Genomic DNA, 16,607 nt, shown 5'->3' with positions numbered 1-16,607 from the left:
TAATTACACATACACACGGCCCCAGTAACGTAAACGGACTTTCCACAGCGGTGCAACTTGGTGAACAAAAGACCGCGTACGCTTCATTTGCTTTTAAATAATATTCCGCCGTCGTCAGATTTCCCAACTCTTCTTCTTGTCCGAAGAAGTGAAAGAGGTCCGATTTAAAAGTCAAATCGCATTTCTAATGCTCGTTCGGTTTCAACACCCTGACTAAACTGTCAGCTCCAATTACATAATCTGCATATGTTCAGAAACGAATTTTGGAAATCGTTGCAAACCCAGGAGAGTCTGATTAGATCGAGTGTCCCACATTATTCGACCCACCCCCACTATGAGTAATCTCGCTCATCAAGCAGCTCTCAGCTGCTTTGGTATAGACACCAGAAATAGATCAGGCGGCTCACTAGATTAGACTGCGAGGACCGCTAAAGCTGCATACCACACACTGCTTAAAAAACGCGTTCTGTCTCTTTTCTCCTGCAGCGTCTTGATTTTATTTACCACCTTGGCTGGAAGGTCCGATTCAAACGGAGTTGAGAATTTGTTGGGCGGCGAGACCTTGAAATTATGCGTGCAAGAGTTCCAAACAATTTGGCAAGAGGTGCTTTGGTTTTATTTTCGGCGCAACTCAGTTGCTAACGCGCGCGGCAATTTCTCAAGCTGAAAAAGCGTAAACGTCTCTATATAACGCCGGGGCCGGTTTGAATTTCTTGATTTTCTCCGCTCGGCTGACAAAGAGCAAACAAATCAAGTGTTATTCCTGAAATTACGTGTGCACGCGTAGCATGGAAAGTTAAACGTGCAATTGCTCACGACGCCTTTTGTGCACTTTTTAAGTCAAGTGCGAGCGAGAAGGCTGAGCGCGCGCGAGATGCCAAGGCACTTTGCGGCCGGTCATTGCCTGTGTACCAATATACCGGGGCGGATCGCACTGCGCTCTCTGGGTTAACCAACAAAGAGGCGATGGACGATGGACCAATCTGAAAATACGCGCCGCTGCTCGAATATGCACTTTTTCTCGCTAGACAATTGGGAAAGCGGTTCGCCTTGAAGTTGTCGCTACGCAAAAAATGCACCCTTGGAAGCTGGGCGTGACACTTGATTGAGATTTAGTAGTTTTAAATGGGCCTCGATCCGATCGCTTTTCGAGGGGACGCGACTAATGAAGCTAATGCCGCCTGGATTGAAATGGATTATCGACCCCGTTACGTAATAAAATTAATCTGTATATGCATTCATTGTGCCGAATATTTTTTTTTTCTGCACGTTGCAAGAGCTGGTGGGTCAACGCAAATAATTGTGATAAACCCACAGAGCTGTGCAAAGGCTATTTATAGAGTGAACGACTGCTGCCATTGTCTCTTCGGAGAAAGGTCAGCCGCGGCTCGATTAGTGTGTGTGTGTGTGTGTGTGTGTGTGAGCGCGAGCACTTCCGAAAAGGCCGTTGCGTTGGTTATTCTTTAACGCGATTTCCCCAGTTGCAGCAAGCAACTCAATGGTGCTCTGCAATTGCGAGAAGGCCGCGCGCGTGGAGCAGCAGCCGAGCGAGGTTATTGGTCTCACATCAGCTGCGATATCGCGCGCACGGCACCGCAGCCAGGCAGGCAGGCACAATCAGACTGATATTATTACCAACACACGCACTCTGTCGCTCGTTGGCGCTGCAGAACATTTCCACGATTGACCCTTGCCGATACGCCCGCGGCCGTCTTATCAGCAGCGCCGTGGCTCATTTGCCTGTGCCTGCCAATTTCTCTCATGCACAGCTAGGCTCCTTCCGCTTTTAATTTTTCGACTCCGCGCACCACGTGCAAGTGTAGCACGTATCGATCAATTTCACCGACAACGCCGCCGCCATGGCGGAGTGCAGTGCATCCAGAAGAATAAGGTATCGGGGCCAAGGATGCACGTGCGACCCGCGCCACGCCCCTCGCTGTATGCACTTTGTTCTGCACGTCTAATTGAAGCATTTCGGGGCTGGCTCTGAGTGGCGCCATACTTGACAGATATATGCACATGTGAATTGTCTTTCAAGGTTGTTTGACATCTCGCTTTATTGTGTTTGCAGCAAAACATCTGACTATGCTTAGCATTAGAGAAATATTAAACCGTGTTTTCCATCTGGGGAAAATTACAAGTAATTTTGAACCCGAGATGTTGTTTTAAGTTAATCTACTAAAAATATTTGAACACAAACAACTTATTATTACGGAGTTAAAAATGTCCCTTATCTACAACGGTTCCAATCTATTTCATGGCACTAAAATGGCGGAGCTCCGCGACAAAGGAATGAAATATTGTGTCATTAAACAAAGTTTTGTTATCTTAGTATCAATTTGAATTGTATTCTACTTGACATCAGAAAACAAGACCTATCCACTCCACTGTACATTAGAGGAAATAAAGACGCACTGATTCATCAAATTGAAACTGATTATAACACTCGCTGCCAGAAGCAGCAAAAAGTGCACATCTTGAATTCTAAACGCGCGGCAGATGCGATAAATGATGTATACTTCAGAATCAAAGCATAAACAGTTACACCGAATGGCGCCGCCAGCATGCACAAGACGCGGAAAAATTTCCACAAAGTCATCGTCATCCAGTCCGAACTCGAATTACTTTTCGCGGTTTGCTGAGCACACAAAGAGCATTGTCTCACTCATTCGGATTCACTGCAAAAATAAATCATGCCATCCAGCACGAACGTACGGGAGGAAAGAAACACTGCGAAAACTAATATAGGAGTGGAATTTTCTCTGTGCTGATCTTTCTTTTCTCGATCGGGTTGAAAGGTTAAAAGGGCGCGTGCAAGTGACACCGCGAGCCTGATAAATACAGCTCACGGACGTTTTCCCCGACTTGTGTACGCACCACGCGAGAAGCGAGAACGAAAAGGCGAAACAATTTCACTTTTCAACGGAAAAAATGGCGATCGTTAAGAATTCATTAAGAGCTTTCCACGGTGTGCACGGAGGAAGAAAAAGTGAAATTCGCTGCTCCACAACAATAGTGCACGCATGCACATTGTGTGCGCACAAAATTGTCTCGCTTTGCTCCAGTGCATCTGCACCTCGAGAGCTTTTTTACCGACTGGAGTGAATCCTTTTAACTTAATCTTTTCGCCAATAAACAAATCGGGGGTCCTTTCACCGTCGTCGCTGTCGCATCCTGTGTCTGGCGCACAGAAGCAGCAGGTGGCACGAACTGTGTGGCCCCTCAGCTGCCTATTTTCTGCAGGTGCTGATTCCTCGGGCGCGCGAGCCAGATTCTAAGGCAGGTCATACTGCACGCGCGCGCGGGTGCAACACACTGCCAGCACCTGTCCTTCCTTTAACAGGCTCTACTCACGCTCGCGGTAAAGATTTGCACCCAGGGCATTCAGCACCTGGTCGAACACCCCGAAACTGATTTTGTTGCCAAGCATGATTTGGACTTTTAAATTACGGATGAATCAAGCAGATAAAAATAACTTCCAAGAATGAGATATCTCGATTTTGTAGAGCTAGAGTGCTTCAACGGTTTGTTCACATTGTTGGTTGTTATTCTTTACAGTGATGTCTAATGTCAAGGAAAGTAGGGTTCGCAAAATGAATAACACGGAAGAAAACAAGCAACTGGCAGCTGTTGGTCATACCGGCTGCTTCTAAAATTAGCGAAAAATTCAATGAAAACGTCCCTCTTTGAACAAATCATTTTGTTGAAAGGTGGGACATGAAAGGACAACATGAATAAAGACTGCGAATGATAAATAATGCACCGGTTTGGGATTCCAAAATGCTTCCCTATGCAGGCCAATAATAGCGTTAAACTGCTTCATATCCAGCAATGTTGGACTGAGAACGGACCTTTTGACGTCTCAATAAACCAACGAAGGTAACGTTCTCTATAGTTAAATGTATTTTACCCTTCCTCTGTTGGTTACTATATTTTCCAATTTCCAACAAACCTTAACTAGCATTTATTATTTAGATTGATTCATTCCTCTACAGTAAAATTATGTGACGAAAACTATTATGCCGTAATTTCCAGGACTCACCTCCAGTTCCAAGTACTTTGAGGAGTTCAAAATCAGAAGGTCCCACGCGACCGCGGCCGGTGAGGTTGACTGCAACAGAGAAATTAATTATTAAAATAAGATTTGCATGTATGACATATCCGCTAACAGAGAAAGTCGAGTTGCGAAATAAACAGATTTTTTGTTCAATCTTTCTAGCTGACGAATTGAGTGCGCGGCATACCAATCGAGTGTGAATTTTGTCCTCATTTCAGCGAGCCACGTCGGGGCCAATTGAGGGAGAAAATAAAGCGTTGAAAGGGAAACCGCCAGGTTGGGAAATTTGCTGCTTTTGTTGGAAATTGTTATCACTTGTGAGGAAACACAGAATTCTCATTTGCTTTTTGCGTCAAGGATGTGCAGAGTGATGCACTGGATTGCACAACGAAAGACTCTCGGCGGCGCAAATAATAAGTGATGGACACTTCTAAAAAGCTATAAAACGCAAATGCATTGTACCCGCAGAATACTAATAAACGACAGCGAGAGATCTGAGGCAACCCGAGAGCGACAAAAAAGCGGTGAATTGCGCCACCAATATTTGTTCTGGGAATTTTGACGCCGTCCGAATTGGAAAGAGCCCAATGAGAACGTGCACGGCTACAATCCGGGCGGCCTTTAATGCAGATAATTAAAAGGCATTGAACGCGACACACGGCGATGGAGGCTCTCAGCGCAGTCAAGGTGTACCGTGAGCGATACGTACACCGAGCCAGCCGTCGCTTATCGCCTCTCTCGTGGCTCGAGACGGACGCTGCCGAATTTGGGGCACACGCGAGACGCTAGGAAGTAAAAATGAGAAGCTAGCTAGGCTAGGCGGCAGGTAGGTACATCTCGTCTTTGAATTCGAAAGGAGGAAAGTGCGCCTCCGGCTGGCACACGTCCGGAATGCCATTCACTTTGCCATTTTCGCCAAGCAGATGCGCCGGTTGCATAAGCGCAGGCGCCTCTCCGTGGCACTTTGTGTATTTACACTACAAATAATAATAATGAGATCTTTGCTCTTTTATCAGTGTCCTTTCTCGGCATTATAAATAGATGATTATTTATCAGTGCAACTCGGCAGACACTCAACCTTCGAATGTGTTTTATAAAGAATAAAATATTGGAGCAAGAAAGAGTAGAGAGAATTTAATTTGGAATATTGTAAATTAATGAAGTATAATTACGAATCTTAACTAAAAAAATTCAAGATAAATATAATCGTGAGTGCAATATGACCAAATGATAAACAAGTTGCTCAGTATTTATTGGTATTAAGTTCCTGCGTATTACAATGGTACACATAAAAACCTAATTTAGTTTTCTCAGAAATTTGCAAAGTATGATAAGATTTTAATTTGTTTGTTACCAACTTGAAAAACTCAAATGATTTCATAACTAGGACAATTTTTGGGGCACTTCTAAAAAGCCATGACTGTATTATTTGCTGACCTATTGACTATTGGGAACAAATTTCCATTTCTTCGGAACGAGAGGAAAGCGAACCGGTACACACGCGAGCTGCTCTATCAGCGCACAGGTGATGTAAAATAATGTAATAATTACAAGGTTGGGCATGTGGGAGGTATTGGGGTCAGTACTGGCAATGTCACGAGCCTATGGCGCAGCTACTAACATTCACTCACTCTCTCTCGCGCTTGCTGCTGCTCAATTTCCCAACCTCTCACTTGGCAAAAGAAAGAAAGAACATTATATTATTGGCCATACCGGGCCAAAAGTATCGCGGAATGGTGCAATACGCACTCATACACACACAAGCAGCAGTTTCTGCCGTGTACCGCTATAACAGTTAGCAAAGGATGGCATACTTTGTAATGCCAGCCAGCATTTGCCTGCCTGCCTGCTCTTGGAAACATTTCCCTAACAGTAAAAGCGGTCCGCCGCCTGATTTAAGTTCACAAACTGAAATTGGTGTGCAGCGGATATTTGGCTCGGTTCGTTAGGAGCACAAAACTGCTCTAGATGCCATCCGCGCCATAAAATTATGTCAAAGAATGCAACGCGGCTGCTTTCTCCTGAAAATTTCCTCCTCTGCTACCTGCGCCGCAAGTGGGTGAAAGGCTTGAGTGTTATACAACGCGCGATATTAGGTCACATGCGAATATCATTGAGAGACGCATCATCTTAGTCAGACGGGGAACGGAGGCGTTTTCATTCATGGAAATAGAAAACTATAGTGTCTGTCCAGCGGTGGTTTAATCTTGGGAAGTGCGGCTATTGATTGGGCGTGGAAAGTGGGTCTCCCGTCTCGCGGAATGAATAAAAAATGAGCAGAAATATCTGGGGCCCGATCTGAGCCGTTTTTCGTGAACTTGACAGCATTCATTCTAATTAATGAGGGTAAGACCGCAATGGGGAATTGAGTGGAAGCGCACAGCCAGTTCGGTAATGGTCTAACATTTCACTTGCGTTTCGTCATCCTGATAAAATTACGATTTCCCATTCCACTAGGTAATTTAAAATGAGCGACATATATTGACCAGCAACTCGCGTGATTCTAACGCCGAGTTACAATTTGCACATCCTGTTCCCTTTAATGGCCAACTTTTACACGTGATCATTATTCACGTTTTCAGTCTGATGCCCTTCAAATGAGAATTTTCAAAACAGCAAGTGAATAAGAATAAAAGTCAGAGTTTCCATTGAAGCGAGTTGCCAAAAAAGCAGTCAGATCGCCTTTCGATGGCGGAGTGTGCTGTGGGTATATATACACGAACGGTTGTTTCCCCATCAATTACACGCGCAGAGAGAAACAAAAACACAGTTATTTCCAAAGCAAGTGAGAAGTCGCGCGGCAGCATTGTGTTTTGTGCTCGGTTCGTGTTGAGCGGGCATACAGGTGATATAGCAGATTTAACGCATCACGGCGGAATAATTCGCTCGTAGAGTGCGCACCGCGGTCTACCAATAAAGCGAACGGCTGGCTTGGCTAGAGATTCTGCTGGTACCATTCACCGGCGGTGCCTGCATTGACCCATATAAACGCAAAATGGCTGGGAGAAAGTGAAAACTGCAACGCGCCACATACAGAAAGTGGAAACGACGAGCAGACACGGCGCACGTTTCAGCTGAAGGAGAGTGAATTAGAAAAAATTGCCAACGCCGCCTGCGTTTTCCCATATTATCGACCAGATTGGCTTGAAACGTACACGCTCACAACAGTGCAGCGCTCGCGGTTACTTCCGCTTCCACGCGTGCACCCGTGCCCAGCATGCACGTCGTCCCAGTAACACTGCGGCGAATGTGGGTCAAAGTTGTGTCTTGCGTAACCCCGATCGGCGTTTTGCATGCGTGCGTACATGCAGCCGCCGAAATCGCACCTATTGTACACATGTGCACCAATGGAATTCGCCGGCACTTTCCTCCGTGCATACCCAAGCTATGTAGGTCAGGACGAATACAGTGCCGCGTGACTGTGGCCACGGATGAATTCCGTGCAAGCAAAACTGGCCGCTGTTCGGAAGTGAAAAAAATGACTGAATTTGGAAACCGTCTAATTTTAGCGACTCCTTGATTTGTTGCCAAAGTCTTGCGTTTTCCTTTTTATTTAGTGTTTTCCAGCGATTTCTGGACTGAGCACTCGGCCAAATTTGCTTTTTTGGCACTTGAGTAGCGGGATTCCCAAAAGGAAAAATCCTTCAGATCGGCAGCAAGGTCGGGCCACACTCGCGAAAAGTGTGTTGTGGTATTGACGAATGAGTGATTCAAACTTTCTGCGCGCGGCCATAATGGAATTGCGTCAAACAAAAGTGTACATGACAGCCTACAGCTTGCAAAAAATAATAATAAAAGTTTGCCCTTTCATCAATGCTGCGTTCAGGTTTCAAGGCGATTGTTGATTAGGTAAGTTTCGCGACGCGTAATAGGCGGATCCTGCGCTCTAAAGGGAAGCCCCGCGACTTATTTCACACAGGGTTTTCATTATCAGGACTGATAATTTCGCGCGGAAAGGCAAAAAGCGAAGCACGCGGATGTAGCCTGCAGTATGTGTTCATGTTCATATTTAGGTTATTACCAAAAGGACGTTTGTCAGAACTAGGTCATGCGCCAAGCACGAAAGTAACACTGTTCGCTTACTCGCTCCGAGGATTATCGCAATTAAAGCGCAATGAGGGAAGAAAGTGGAGGCGAAATTTTTGTGTCCAGAGTAGTCCAGATTGTTGATTGGAATTTGCTCGGTGCACACGTGTGTGCACCGATAAGAGCAGTTACTTTGGCGTTTGATATACCTACAGTCAGCCCCGTGGCTCCGCGACCTAGTTTCGTTATGTTGCTGGTTACATCAGCTGCTGCGCGTTAGCCGCCGCCGCGCACAGAAACAGACCCACTTTAATACACACACATAGTGTAACACTAAGTAAGCCTCAGCTGGTGCAATGTGCGACCCGCATTATTTTCCTACATTATGATAATAGTATGCCGAATGAACGTGGAAAAATATATATCAGCCGATTCAATTGGGCCGCATGGGAAAGTGCTTTTAATATTATAAGTATATCAGTTGAGTGTGTAACTGAATAGAAAGCAAAACCGACCGACGCTGGCTGCAGAGAGAGGGAAAGAAAAAGTTGGAAGTCGGGATGAGAACCGGTGACGACCGGAAAAAATGGCTGGGAAAACCAGAGCCGCTGGGAAATTTGCGAATGATCGCACTAAGCGGAAATTTTGTTTGTCTTATCGGATTATCATTAATATTACCAACGATAAAAGAATATTGTGTTGTTGATTAGGATGGTAATAGTTAGTTTGCAAAATAGTCAACTTCCTGGTGACTTTTTCTTGGACCTAAATAAAATAAGTCTAAGGTCTTTGCGGAAATCAAGATAACATAACAGCAATTAAGTCCAATGTGGAAATTTTAAAAACAAGTTTGAGAAGCAAAATAAAAATAAAAACAACAAACAAGAGCTTCGGCAAGCAAGTAGTGCGGCATCAATTATTACTAAGAGCGCCCCCCATTAACCTAGATCGCGCTAATCTTTCGGACGGAAAAATAGGTCACAAAACGATGTCTTTACCTTTGGTTCGGTCATCACTGACCCTCCTGGACAACGGGTGTTGGTGGTGGCGTTCGTCTTCCGACAACTCCGAGTCGTCCTCAAAATAACCACTTTCGTGGTCTCCTTGCAAACCCATCTTAAACGATACAGTCAATGGGTCACAGGTGGTGCGAAAACGCAAACTTTTGCACCAATAAATCGTAGTGCGATATGCAAAATGTTATCTGTACAACGGCGAACACGAGTTCATGTGATGCACCGAGAAAAAACTGCACATAGTTGTCAGCGGAAAACTTAGAAAGGCACACGAAGGAGCGGCGTAGCGGAGCTCGTCTGTATGAATGCACGTTCAGCGCTCAACTGAGGACAGCACGCAAACAAGAGCCAGCTGAGAGCCAGCTGTAAAGAGGTATGTTGTGTGCGGCGGCGCGCTGGTGGGGGATCCAGCCGCGGCCTGCCTGCCCTTTACGCAACTATCTCTCTACAACCCCCTGGTCGCGCTTGCGCTAGGGCTGAAAATGTTTTAGTATTTTTGTAATCTAGCCTGTTATTTTTTCTTTTCAGCGGGGAAGTAGTAGTTTTTGGCTTGGCAGAAGTCTACAGCAAATAGGAAGTGGACATTTTACTGCGGAGCAAACCATACCTTCCACTATCACATTTATTGTGCACGTGGAAAAGTGGAACACCGACGTGAACAGCGGCTCGTAGTACTTCAATCTTGAGCGGACTCGCTTTTTAATTTCAAGCTCCACTTCGCTGTAGCAGCCAACGAATAAATTTTTCAACTCAAAATCTGCACTAGATTTGGTATTTAAAATATTTAACAATTATAACGGTACAGTATTTCATGAAAATACTCTTTTAGTTATTTTCCTATTGCTTGGACGTTAAAAAACGACAACAACTGACCAATATCACTTCTTTAAATAAATATATTTATAGCCAATATAGCCCTATTATTCGAACATTATATTGCAGATGTGATTAGGGGGCTTTTACTTGACTCTGTTTTAAGAAATGCGTTTGTATTTACACAAAATAATTTGGTAATTTTCAGTAATAACGATTCCTGTTTTTTTTAGAAATTGTATACATAAATAAATATAGGAAACGGAAAGTAAAACCAGGCATTTTAACTCTGATTGTGAGATTAAGAAACGGTATACATAACATTGAGTAATGTTACTCAGAATTATTTACAGCTGGATGCATTATTGAAAATTATTTACATTTTCAGAATTGTACTTAAGCATTTTAAAATATATTTTCTTATGGAGTTAACTAAAATGGGAGATTTAAAAAAATAGATTGGGTCAGCAAGAAAGACCTAGTTGGCACGCAGTTAGACTTTTTTTGTGCAATGGAGCGACGGCCTCATTAACTAAGTGCATCATTTTAGCCCTCTCAAAGTTAATTTGCGCCTGCTCTGGACAGCCACCCTCGACGTCAATTTTAATTTGTTCCGTGATTGATTTCGCCCAGTCGAGCAGTCTCGATGGCAACGACGACACTTTTATCATGAATGTCGGCAGCGTTTGGGTTTTTACGACTTGAGTTCGCCTCAAGTGGCGAACACAGCGCACTTTTTGCGTTTCATCCTACGTCGGGTTCGCAGTAAGTCCGTAATGCGCACGAGAGAGAAAAGCTGCTCCTCCTTGCCACCCAATAGTGCGCAGAGCGAAACTTGCCCGCCGCAGAAAATAATAACAACAAACACAACGCAGAGAGCGCACGTAAAAGCGAGAAAACAAGAGCGTTTCAGCACACCAGCCAGCCGCCGCAAACAATAATGCTGCCAGTGTAAATTCCACTTTTTATCTTATCAGCCATGAACAGGCCCCTAATGTCAAATTAAAAGCCGCTCCGATTCGCCCTTGATTTTCTGTCAACTACAGTAGAGATGTGCCAATTTTTTAAAATGGTGCCGCAGTATTTAAAAATAATAAATACAATTGGGAGTTAACCCCCTTGAGAAAGGAAAAAACGGAAGTTATCCCCAAGAAGGAAATATTTACTCAGACTGTAGCGGTTCCCGCACACACCGGCGTTAACTTAGTTTGTATCAATCTCAATCTTTACCTATTACCGATTGATAAGCTCCACGACTTGCTTCTAGACCAATTTTATGCTCAAGCTGTGTAATTTAACTGGAATATTCGAGAGCGCGCAATTCGGGCTTCGTCGCAAATTTAAGTTCAAGGCTGCAGTGATGATCACTCGAGGCAATTGCCACCATTATTTTCACTTGTCGTTCTAGTGCGTATTTGACTAAACTTTTCCTCGTCTAGGTCACCGATTTAAATGGCAAGAGAGGAAAATTTAAAGTGCAGCCGTGCCTCTTATCGCGAGAAACAAGCCAGCCTAACAGGAAATGGTAGCTCCAAATGTGCGATATGGGGTGTACCATTGTCGCGGTTTTTGTCAAGTTTGCCAAGCCGCCCCCTTTTGGTATGACATTTCCAAAAATTATCCCGTGGTTGCCAGAAAAAATAGTCTCTCAACACTCATCATAAGAGCAAAATGGCAATGAAAAGTGTCAAAAGCTTTGTTATCGTATTCCACAATTGGCTCCAAACAGACTGAAGTTACAAGGACGAGATAGACCTAACACAACAAAAACCTAGATTGAATGTCCGTCGCTTCCGGGCACATATATTGAGATATGAAAATTTGTGGTTACATTACACACATACAAACTAAATTAATTTTGAGTAAACGCGTTTGAGTATTAAAAAAGGCACTGAGCTTATCGATAAAGTAAACAACGCATAGAAAGAAGAGAAATATCGGTTTAATATAGTTGAAAATGACGGCACAATGAGCCCACGGTTAAAAATAACATTTGTTCCGACAATCACATAAACATGTTTACTTTTTTTTTGAGGAATCAACAAACACCCCCAACCCTCAACTAAGTGATTATTTGACTGTCCACTGAAGAGCTGCAGCGAGGTGTTTTCACTTTTTAGTCTCCTGACAAGCTACATGCTACTTAATTCATGCCTGCAAAGTCCCAGGGGACTAAGAGAAAACAATTTTATTTTTCCTGGTATATATTTTCAAACATTTCCGTTTAGATCTGAATCGATCAATACCCTTAATCGTTTTAAGCTCAAGGACAAGTGAGCCCCCAATTGGAATGTGCACTAATTGTGAATTGAGCATCAAAATATTACTTGACATGTGATGTCCATCCCATGCAAGTGACAGAAAACGAAGATGAAAGAAAAAGGGCAGATGAGATTTGAAGTCGCTGCCTCGCTCACAGGAACGAATTTTCGAGACGGACAACAAGGTCAAAAGTGCAATAATCACGCGCCGGCGTATTATATCTGCTCTCCTGCTCCGCCTGCTGGTTCTGGCTGCCCGTCGCAGCGATAAGATAATGCAGGACAGGAGTTTAAATACAAGTGGCAACAGCCTGAACGAGAAAAATGAATCCGATTTATTAAAACTCGTTCCTAATTTTGCTCAGGCGATACTTAAATCAAGCAGCTGTTTCAACTCGGCATTTCACTCCGCAGCAATTTTTTATCTCAACAAACACTGCTCAGCTGGTGCATGTTGATCAGAGACACAATCTGCAACAATGTTGGTGTTTCTTCGTACTCTTGTACGTGCTATCTCTCAGTTGCCTAATTTGAAGACTGTAAAGAGCTGCAAGGACATCGCGCAGAGTTAACATTGGCGCTCTGTATAAGGGCAAATATATATACCGGTGGAAAACCGTGCGTTATGACACAAGGTAAAGTTCGGGAATGATTGCGTAACACAGCAAAATTCCTACGACACTATTCATTGCAATCGATAATCAAAATTCTTATATGATCGTCAAGGCTCCGACCATTACATAAAAAGGTAGTGTTTAAATGTAGGCTGCTTTCCCCTGGCAGTGAAATTGTTCGCGAAAATAGTCGCTAAACTGTAACAGCACACCAGCAGGCTATTTTGTGAAGGTTTCCAAGCACGCCGCAGCAACGAAAGGTGAAAATTGAGCCGCAGTCACCTCCATTTTCACATCAAAGTGAGCGGGTGTTCGACTCTGATTTTGCGTGAGTCTGCTCGCAATCACGACAGCTGAAGCAGCTTGGCGTTCTACAAGCTAGATGGTGCTCTTTTATTACACCCCAGGTCTAAGGGCACCATTTTCGGAAGTCAAATTGATACCGTGCTGCGCGCTGATACCAAATTTAGAACCTGTTAGCGAGCGATAGAACTGAATAATAAATATAACACATAACACAGAGCCTAACAAAATGTGCTGTGTAAACAACAACAAAAAATTTTTGTACATACCCATTTCACTTAGAAGTTTGTCGATTATAATTTTATTAAATATATTAGACGAGGTTGTTTCTGAATCTAATTAATCTATAGCTGCGGATTTGTAGGAAAACATTTGCACCCTCCTCGTTCAAAACTAGTTAGACAAGCCAAGGAATTAAATGGTGAGTTTGATAAAGCAAAATTGAGAGCTGCACGGCTATGAGCTGTGAGGCCTAGTTCTCTCTCTCTCTCTCTTTCTCCAGCTTGCTCCTTTCGCCGAGAGAGAGATTAGATAATTGAACTGGTGCGCTGAAACCAACCGTGTATTTACATAATGCAATCGTTCGAAATAGAGTGATGGATATTTTATAGATGCCTTTATGTCACTCGTCCCTGTGCTTATAATGTGCTGGTTGTTTTTCAAGAGCGAGCTGAGCGACATATATTAGATTATGTAGAAAATAATGGTAACTGTTGAAGCAATAGAACCGTTAGAGATGAGCACAAGCAGCATAATTCGACTTTTGTGTGCATGGCACATGGAACTAAACCTGCTTCGCACTTGATTTATGGGCAGGCATACAAATTTGTGCAATAATTCATGGATTTATTGTTTTCTTGAGAATGAAAACTGATCAGATAAATTAGATCGATCGTAACATGAAAAACGGATTAAAATATGCTTACAAGACTTGCCTCTGCTATATCCAGGGTATATATGAAAATAAATTCAACTTAAACGTCTTTAATAAAATTTAATTTCGATAGTTTTTGAAAACTTGATTTTATCCCTTAGAAAAGAGTAGAAAGACGAGTTTGTTTTATTTTATTACCAGCCAGTTCAGCCTGGTTAGCTTTTATGGCTTTTATTTTAAAATTTTAGGCAAAATTGCCCTAGCCTGAGCGTTAATATTTTGTTATTAAGACATGTATGCGAACAATAATCTGAAATCAATATTAGCAGCCGTCGGTTTGTGTGCGTAAGGACAAAATGCTGTTGCTGCGCCTGCCAGTTTATTTATATTTCGGAGCGTTGCCGTGCCGTTCTATTCGCATCATCCAAAAAGCCCCTGTTGAACATAATTCACAAAACAAACTATTTGCTCAACGTTTATCACATTTATTCCACTTGCTAGAGAGTGAATTTATATTTTTTATTTGAATAAAGTTTTGCTCTTGGGCCGCGAGATAAAGCCAAGAGGTGCGTCTTTCTTCAGAGACTGTTTCCATCTCTCTCTCCGGTTTAAAATAACATTGTAATCTTTATTGTGCCGCCATCTTTATGGCTCCGTTTCACTCTGCTGGCGGAGCTGGTGGTGCTGCTGCCTGCGCCAATACTTTCGCAAAACTGCACGCCGCGCCAACTTAACAAACACAACACATTTTTCCACGCGGCGATTCTGAGAAGCAGAAGCAGCTATTATTTCTCACATTTTTAAACATCATTAGCAGGATTGCAGAAGATAACTCTTCTATGTGCCATACAGAGAACCAACACTTTTTACAATACAAATCTAAATCCCTGATAGTCAGTCATGAGCCTCAAATCGTTTCAGAAATAATATGTATTTGGCAAAGAGCGTTGTTTAGTGTGTTTTACACGGTGCTATTTACCTCGAATGGATAGTTTTCCTCGTTGTCACTGGACTATTAGGCTCTTTGCGCATACAATAAAAAATTGTAGCAAAAAATACCGTAGGCTAATTAATAGTTTCATAGTTCAACATAACATTGATGTTAATAATTAAAATATGGTAATTATATTAGCAGTATTTTTAGTTCTTTAAGAAAATAATCTAGTTGGTTAGCGTCAAAATGAAACGCCTTATGTCGACTTCCTTTTCCAAGATATATTGTATAGATAAATGTGACAATGTGACTAACTATTACTTTTCTTTGAACTGACAGGGGTGCACCGGACAGAACAGAACAAAAACACTGTCAAACCCAGGGGATTAAAAAGCCTTCTGACACGGAGTTGACAAACTATCAATAAGCTGCCCCATCCCCCTAAGAAGACTAAGCCTTTTCAGGAGGTCAATAGCCCATAAATATTTTGTCGTTGAGGCGGTGGAAATGTAAGGAACATATAGAGGTTCTCAGGGTATAATAGGCCACACAGCGCGGTATCCTCGTTTCCGTGAAATAGATGTCGGACAAAGTACCAATGAAACAACTTACAAATAAAAACCTTCACCCTGACTCATCTTGCATCATGACAAACTATGTGTCACACAGAGTAACAAAACATTTTGCACCCCCTTAACCACCCGCGTATTGAAATTTGAAAAAAATTAGTAATGCTTAGTTATTTGTCACATCACACGTATTTGAGTTTTAAAATTACTAATCACTGCATGTAGAAATTTATAAGTGTACCAGCACATAATATAAGTATATTTAATTATTATAGTAGTTGATCAAAATTTATTACGTAATAAATGTGCATAACGACACAAGCTTACATAATAAACAAGGCAATGAGTATATAAATGTGATAAGTAGAGAAATCATGTCCTATGCTGAATCAATATTTATATTTTGAGCTGTTACAACAGGAAATCTTTTGTTCCTGGAAAAGCAGTTGTGTTTTGGTATAAAAAATATATTCAGTGAGAAAAATTAAATAACTACTTTGAAAATGATCAGCAAAAGCGTCCTTGTGCTTATCGAACTATGGCTGTATTATGTGGAAAGAGAGTTTTGCTCTGCTGGAGAGAACAATACAAAAAACACAATCGAGCAAGCACGCCCTCGAAAAAAAAAAGAAAAGAAAGTATTATATTTTCAAGAGCATTGACACTGATTGACACTACTGTCAACTCAGCACAGTTGGCAACCAATAATTAAAATATCTCTTTGGCAAATCTGCAGCGAACAGTGCGAATAATGTTCGCAATTTGATGGGCCTTGACCTACTCGTTTTCGAACGAAAATTAACATGATCTGAGTTATACTATATACAAACATATTGAAGTAGCGCAATGGGTTAAGGTCACCATTTAATGCGAGCATGATGCCAAAGCCTTTATAATTGTTTTTAGCTAATTATTGGTTCGTGTATTTATCCCTTCATTTTGCAATATTCTCGATGGCGGAAAAGAGAACAAAGATAAAACGGATAAAACTATCAAATTTATCCGACGAGCAACGCCTTGTATTCATTATCTGAAGATGGCGATGAATCATTCGCATTTAAAACTATTTCATCTTGTCGTAGAGCAGCAGTAATCACACCTCAACACATCTGCCACGTTAATAATAACAAAGAGGCCGAC

At 42.5% G+C, this 16,607-nt stretch overlaps 1 protein-coding gene across 2 annotated transcripts in view; it reads right to left on the bottom strand.

Moving 5' to 3' along the window:
- LOC135943939 (ribosomal protein S6 kinase alpha-5-like) overlaps positions 1 to 16,607 on the bottom strand; it is a 42,633-nt gene that overhangs the window by 18,301 nt on the left and 7,725 nt on the right. Inside the window, exons 1-2 of one of the 2 annotated variants that reach the window (XM_065490607.1) lie at positions 9,082 to 9,399; positions 4,043 to 4,111 (exon numbers count right to left, since the gene is read on the bottom strand). In XM_065490607.1, the coding sequence (XP_065346679.1) occupies positions 4,043 to 4,111; positions 9,082 to 9,199 (187 nt within the window). In that variant the 5' untranslated portion in view covers positions 9,200 to 9,399. Of the gene's footprint in view, positions 1 to 4,042; positions 4,112 to 9,081; positions 9,400 to 16,607 lie in introns of those variants that run through there. The other variant, XM_065490605.1, reaches the window with a different exon arrangement.

This window comes from Cloeon dipterum, chromosome 4 (assembly GCF_949628265.1).
Source record: "Cloeon dipterum chromosome 4, ieCloDipt1.1, whole genome shotgun sequence".
NCBI classification, from domain to species: Eukaryota; Metazoa; Arthropoda; class Insecta; order Ephemeroptera; family Baetidae; genus Cloeon; species Cloeon dipterum.
Note: the sequence above shows the minus strand (reverse complement) of the source record. Positions and strands in the feature narration are given on the sequence as shown.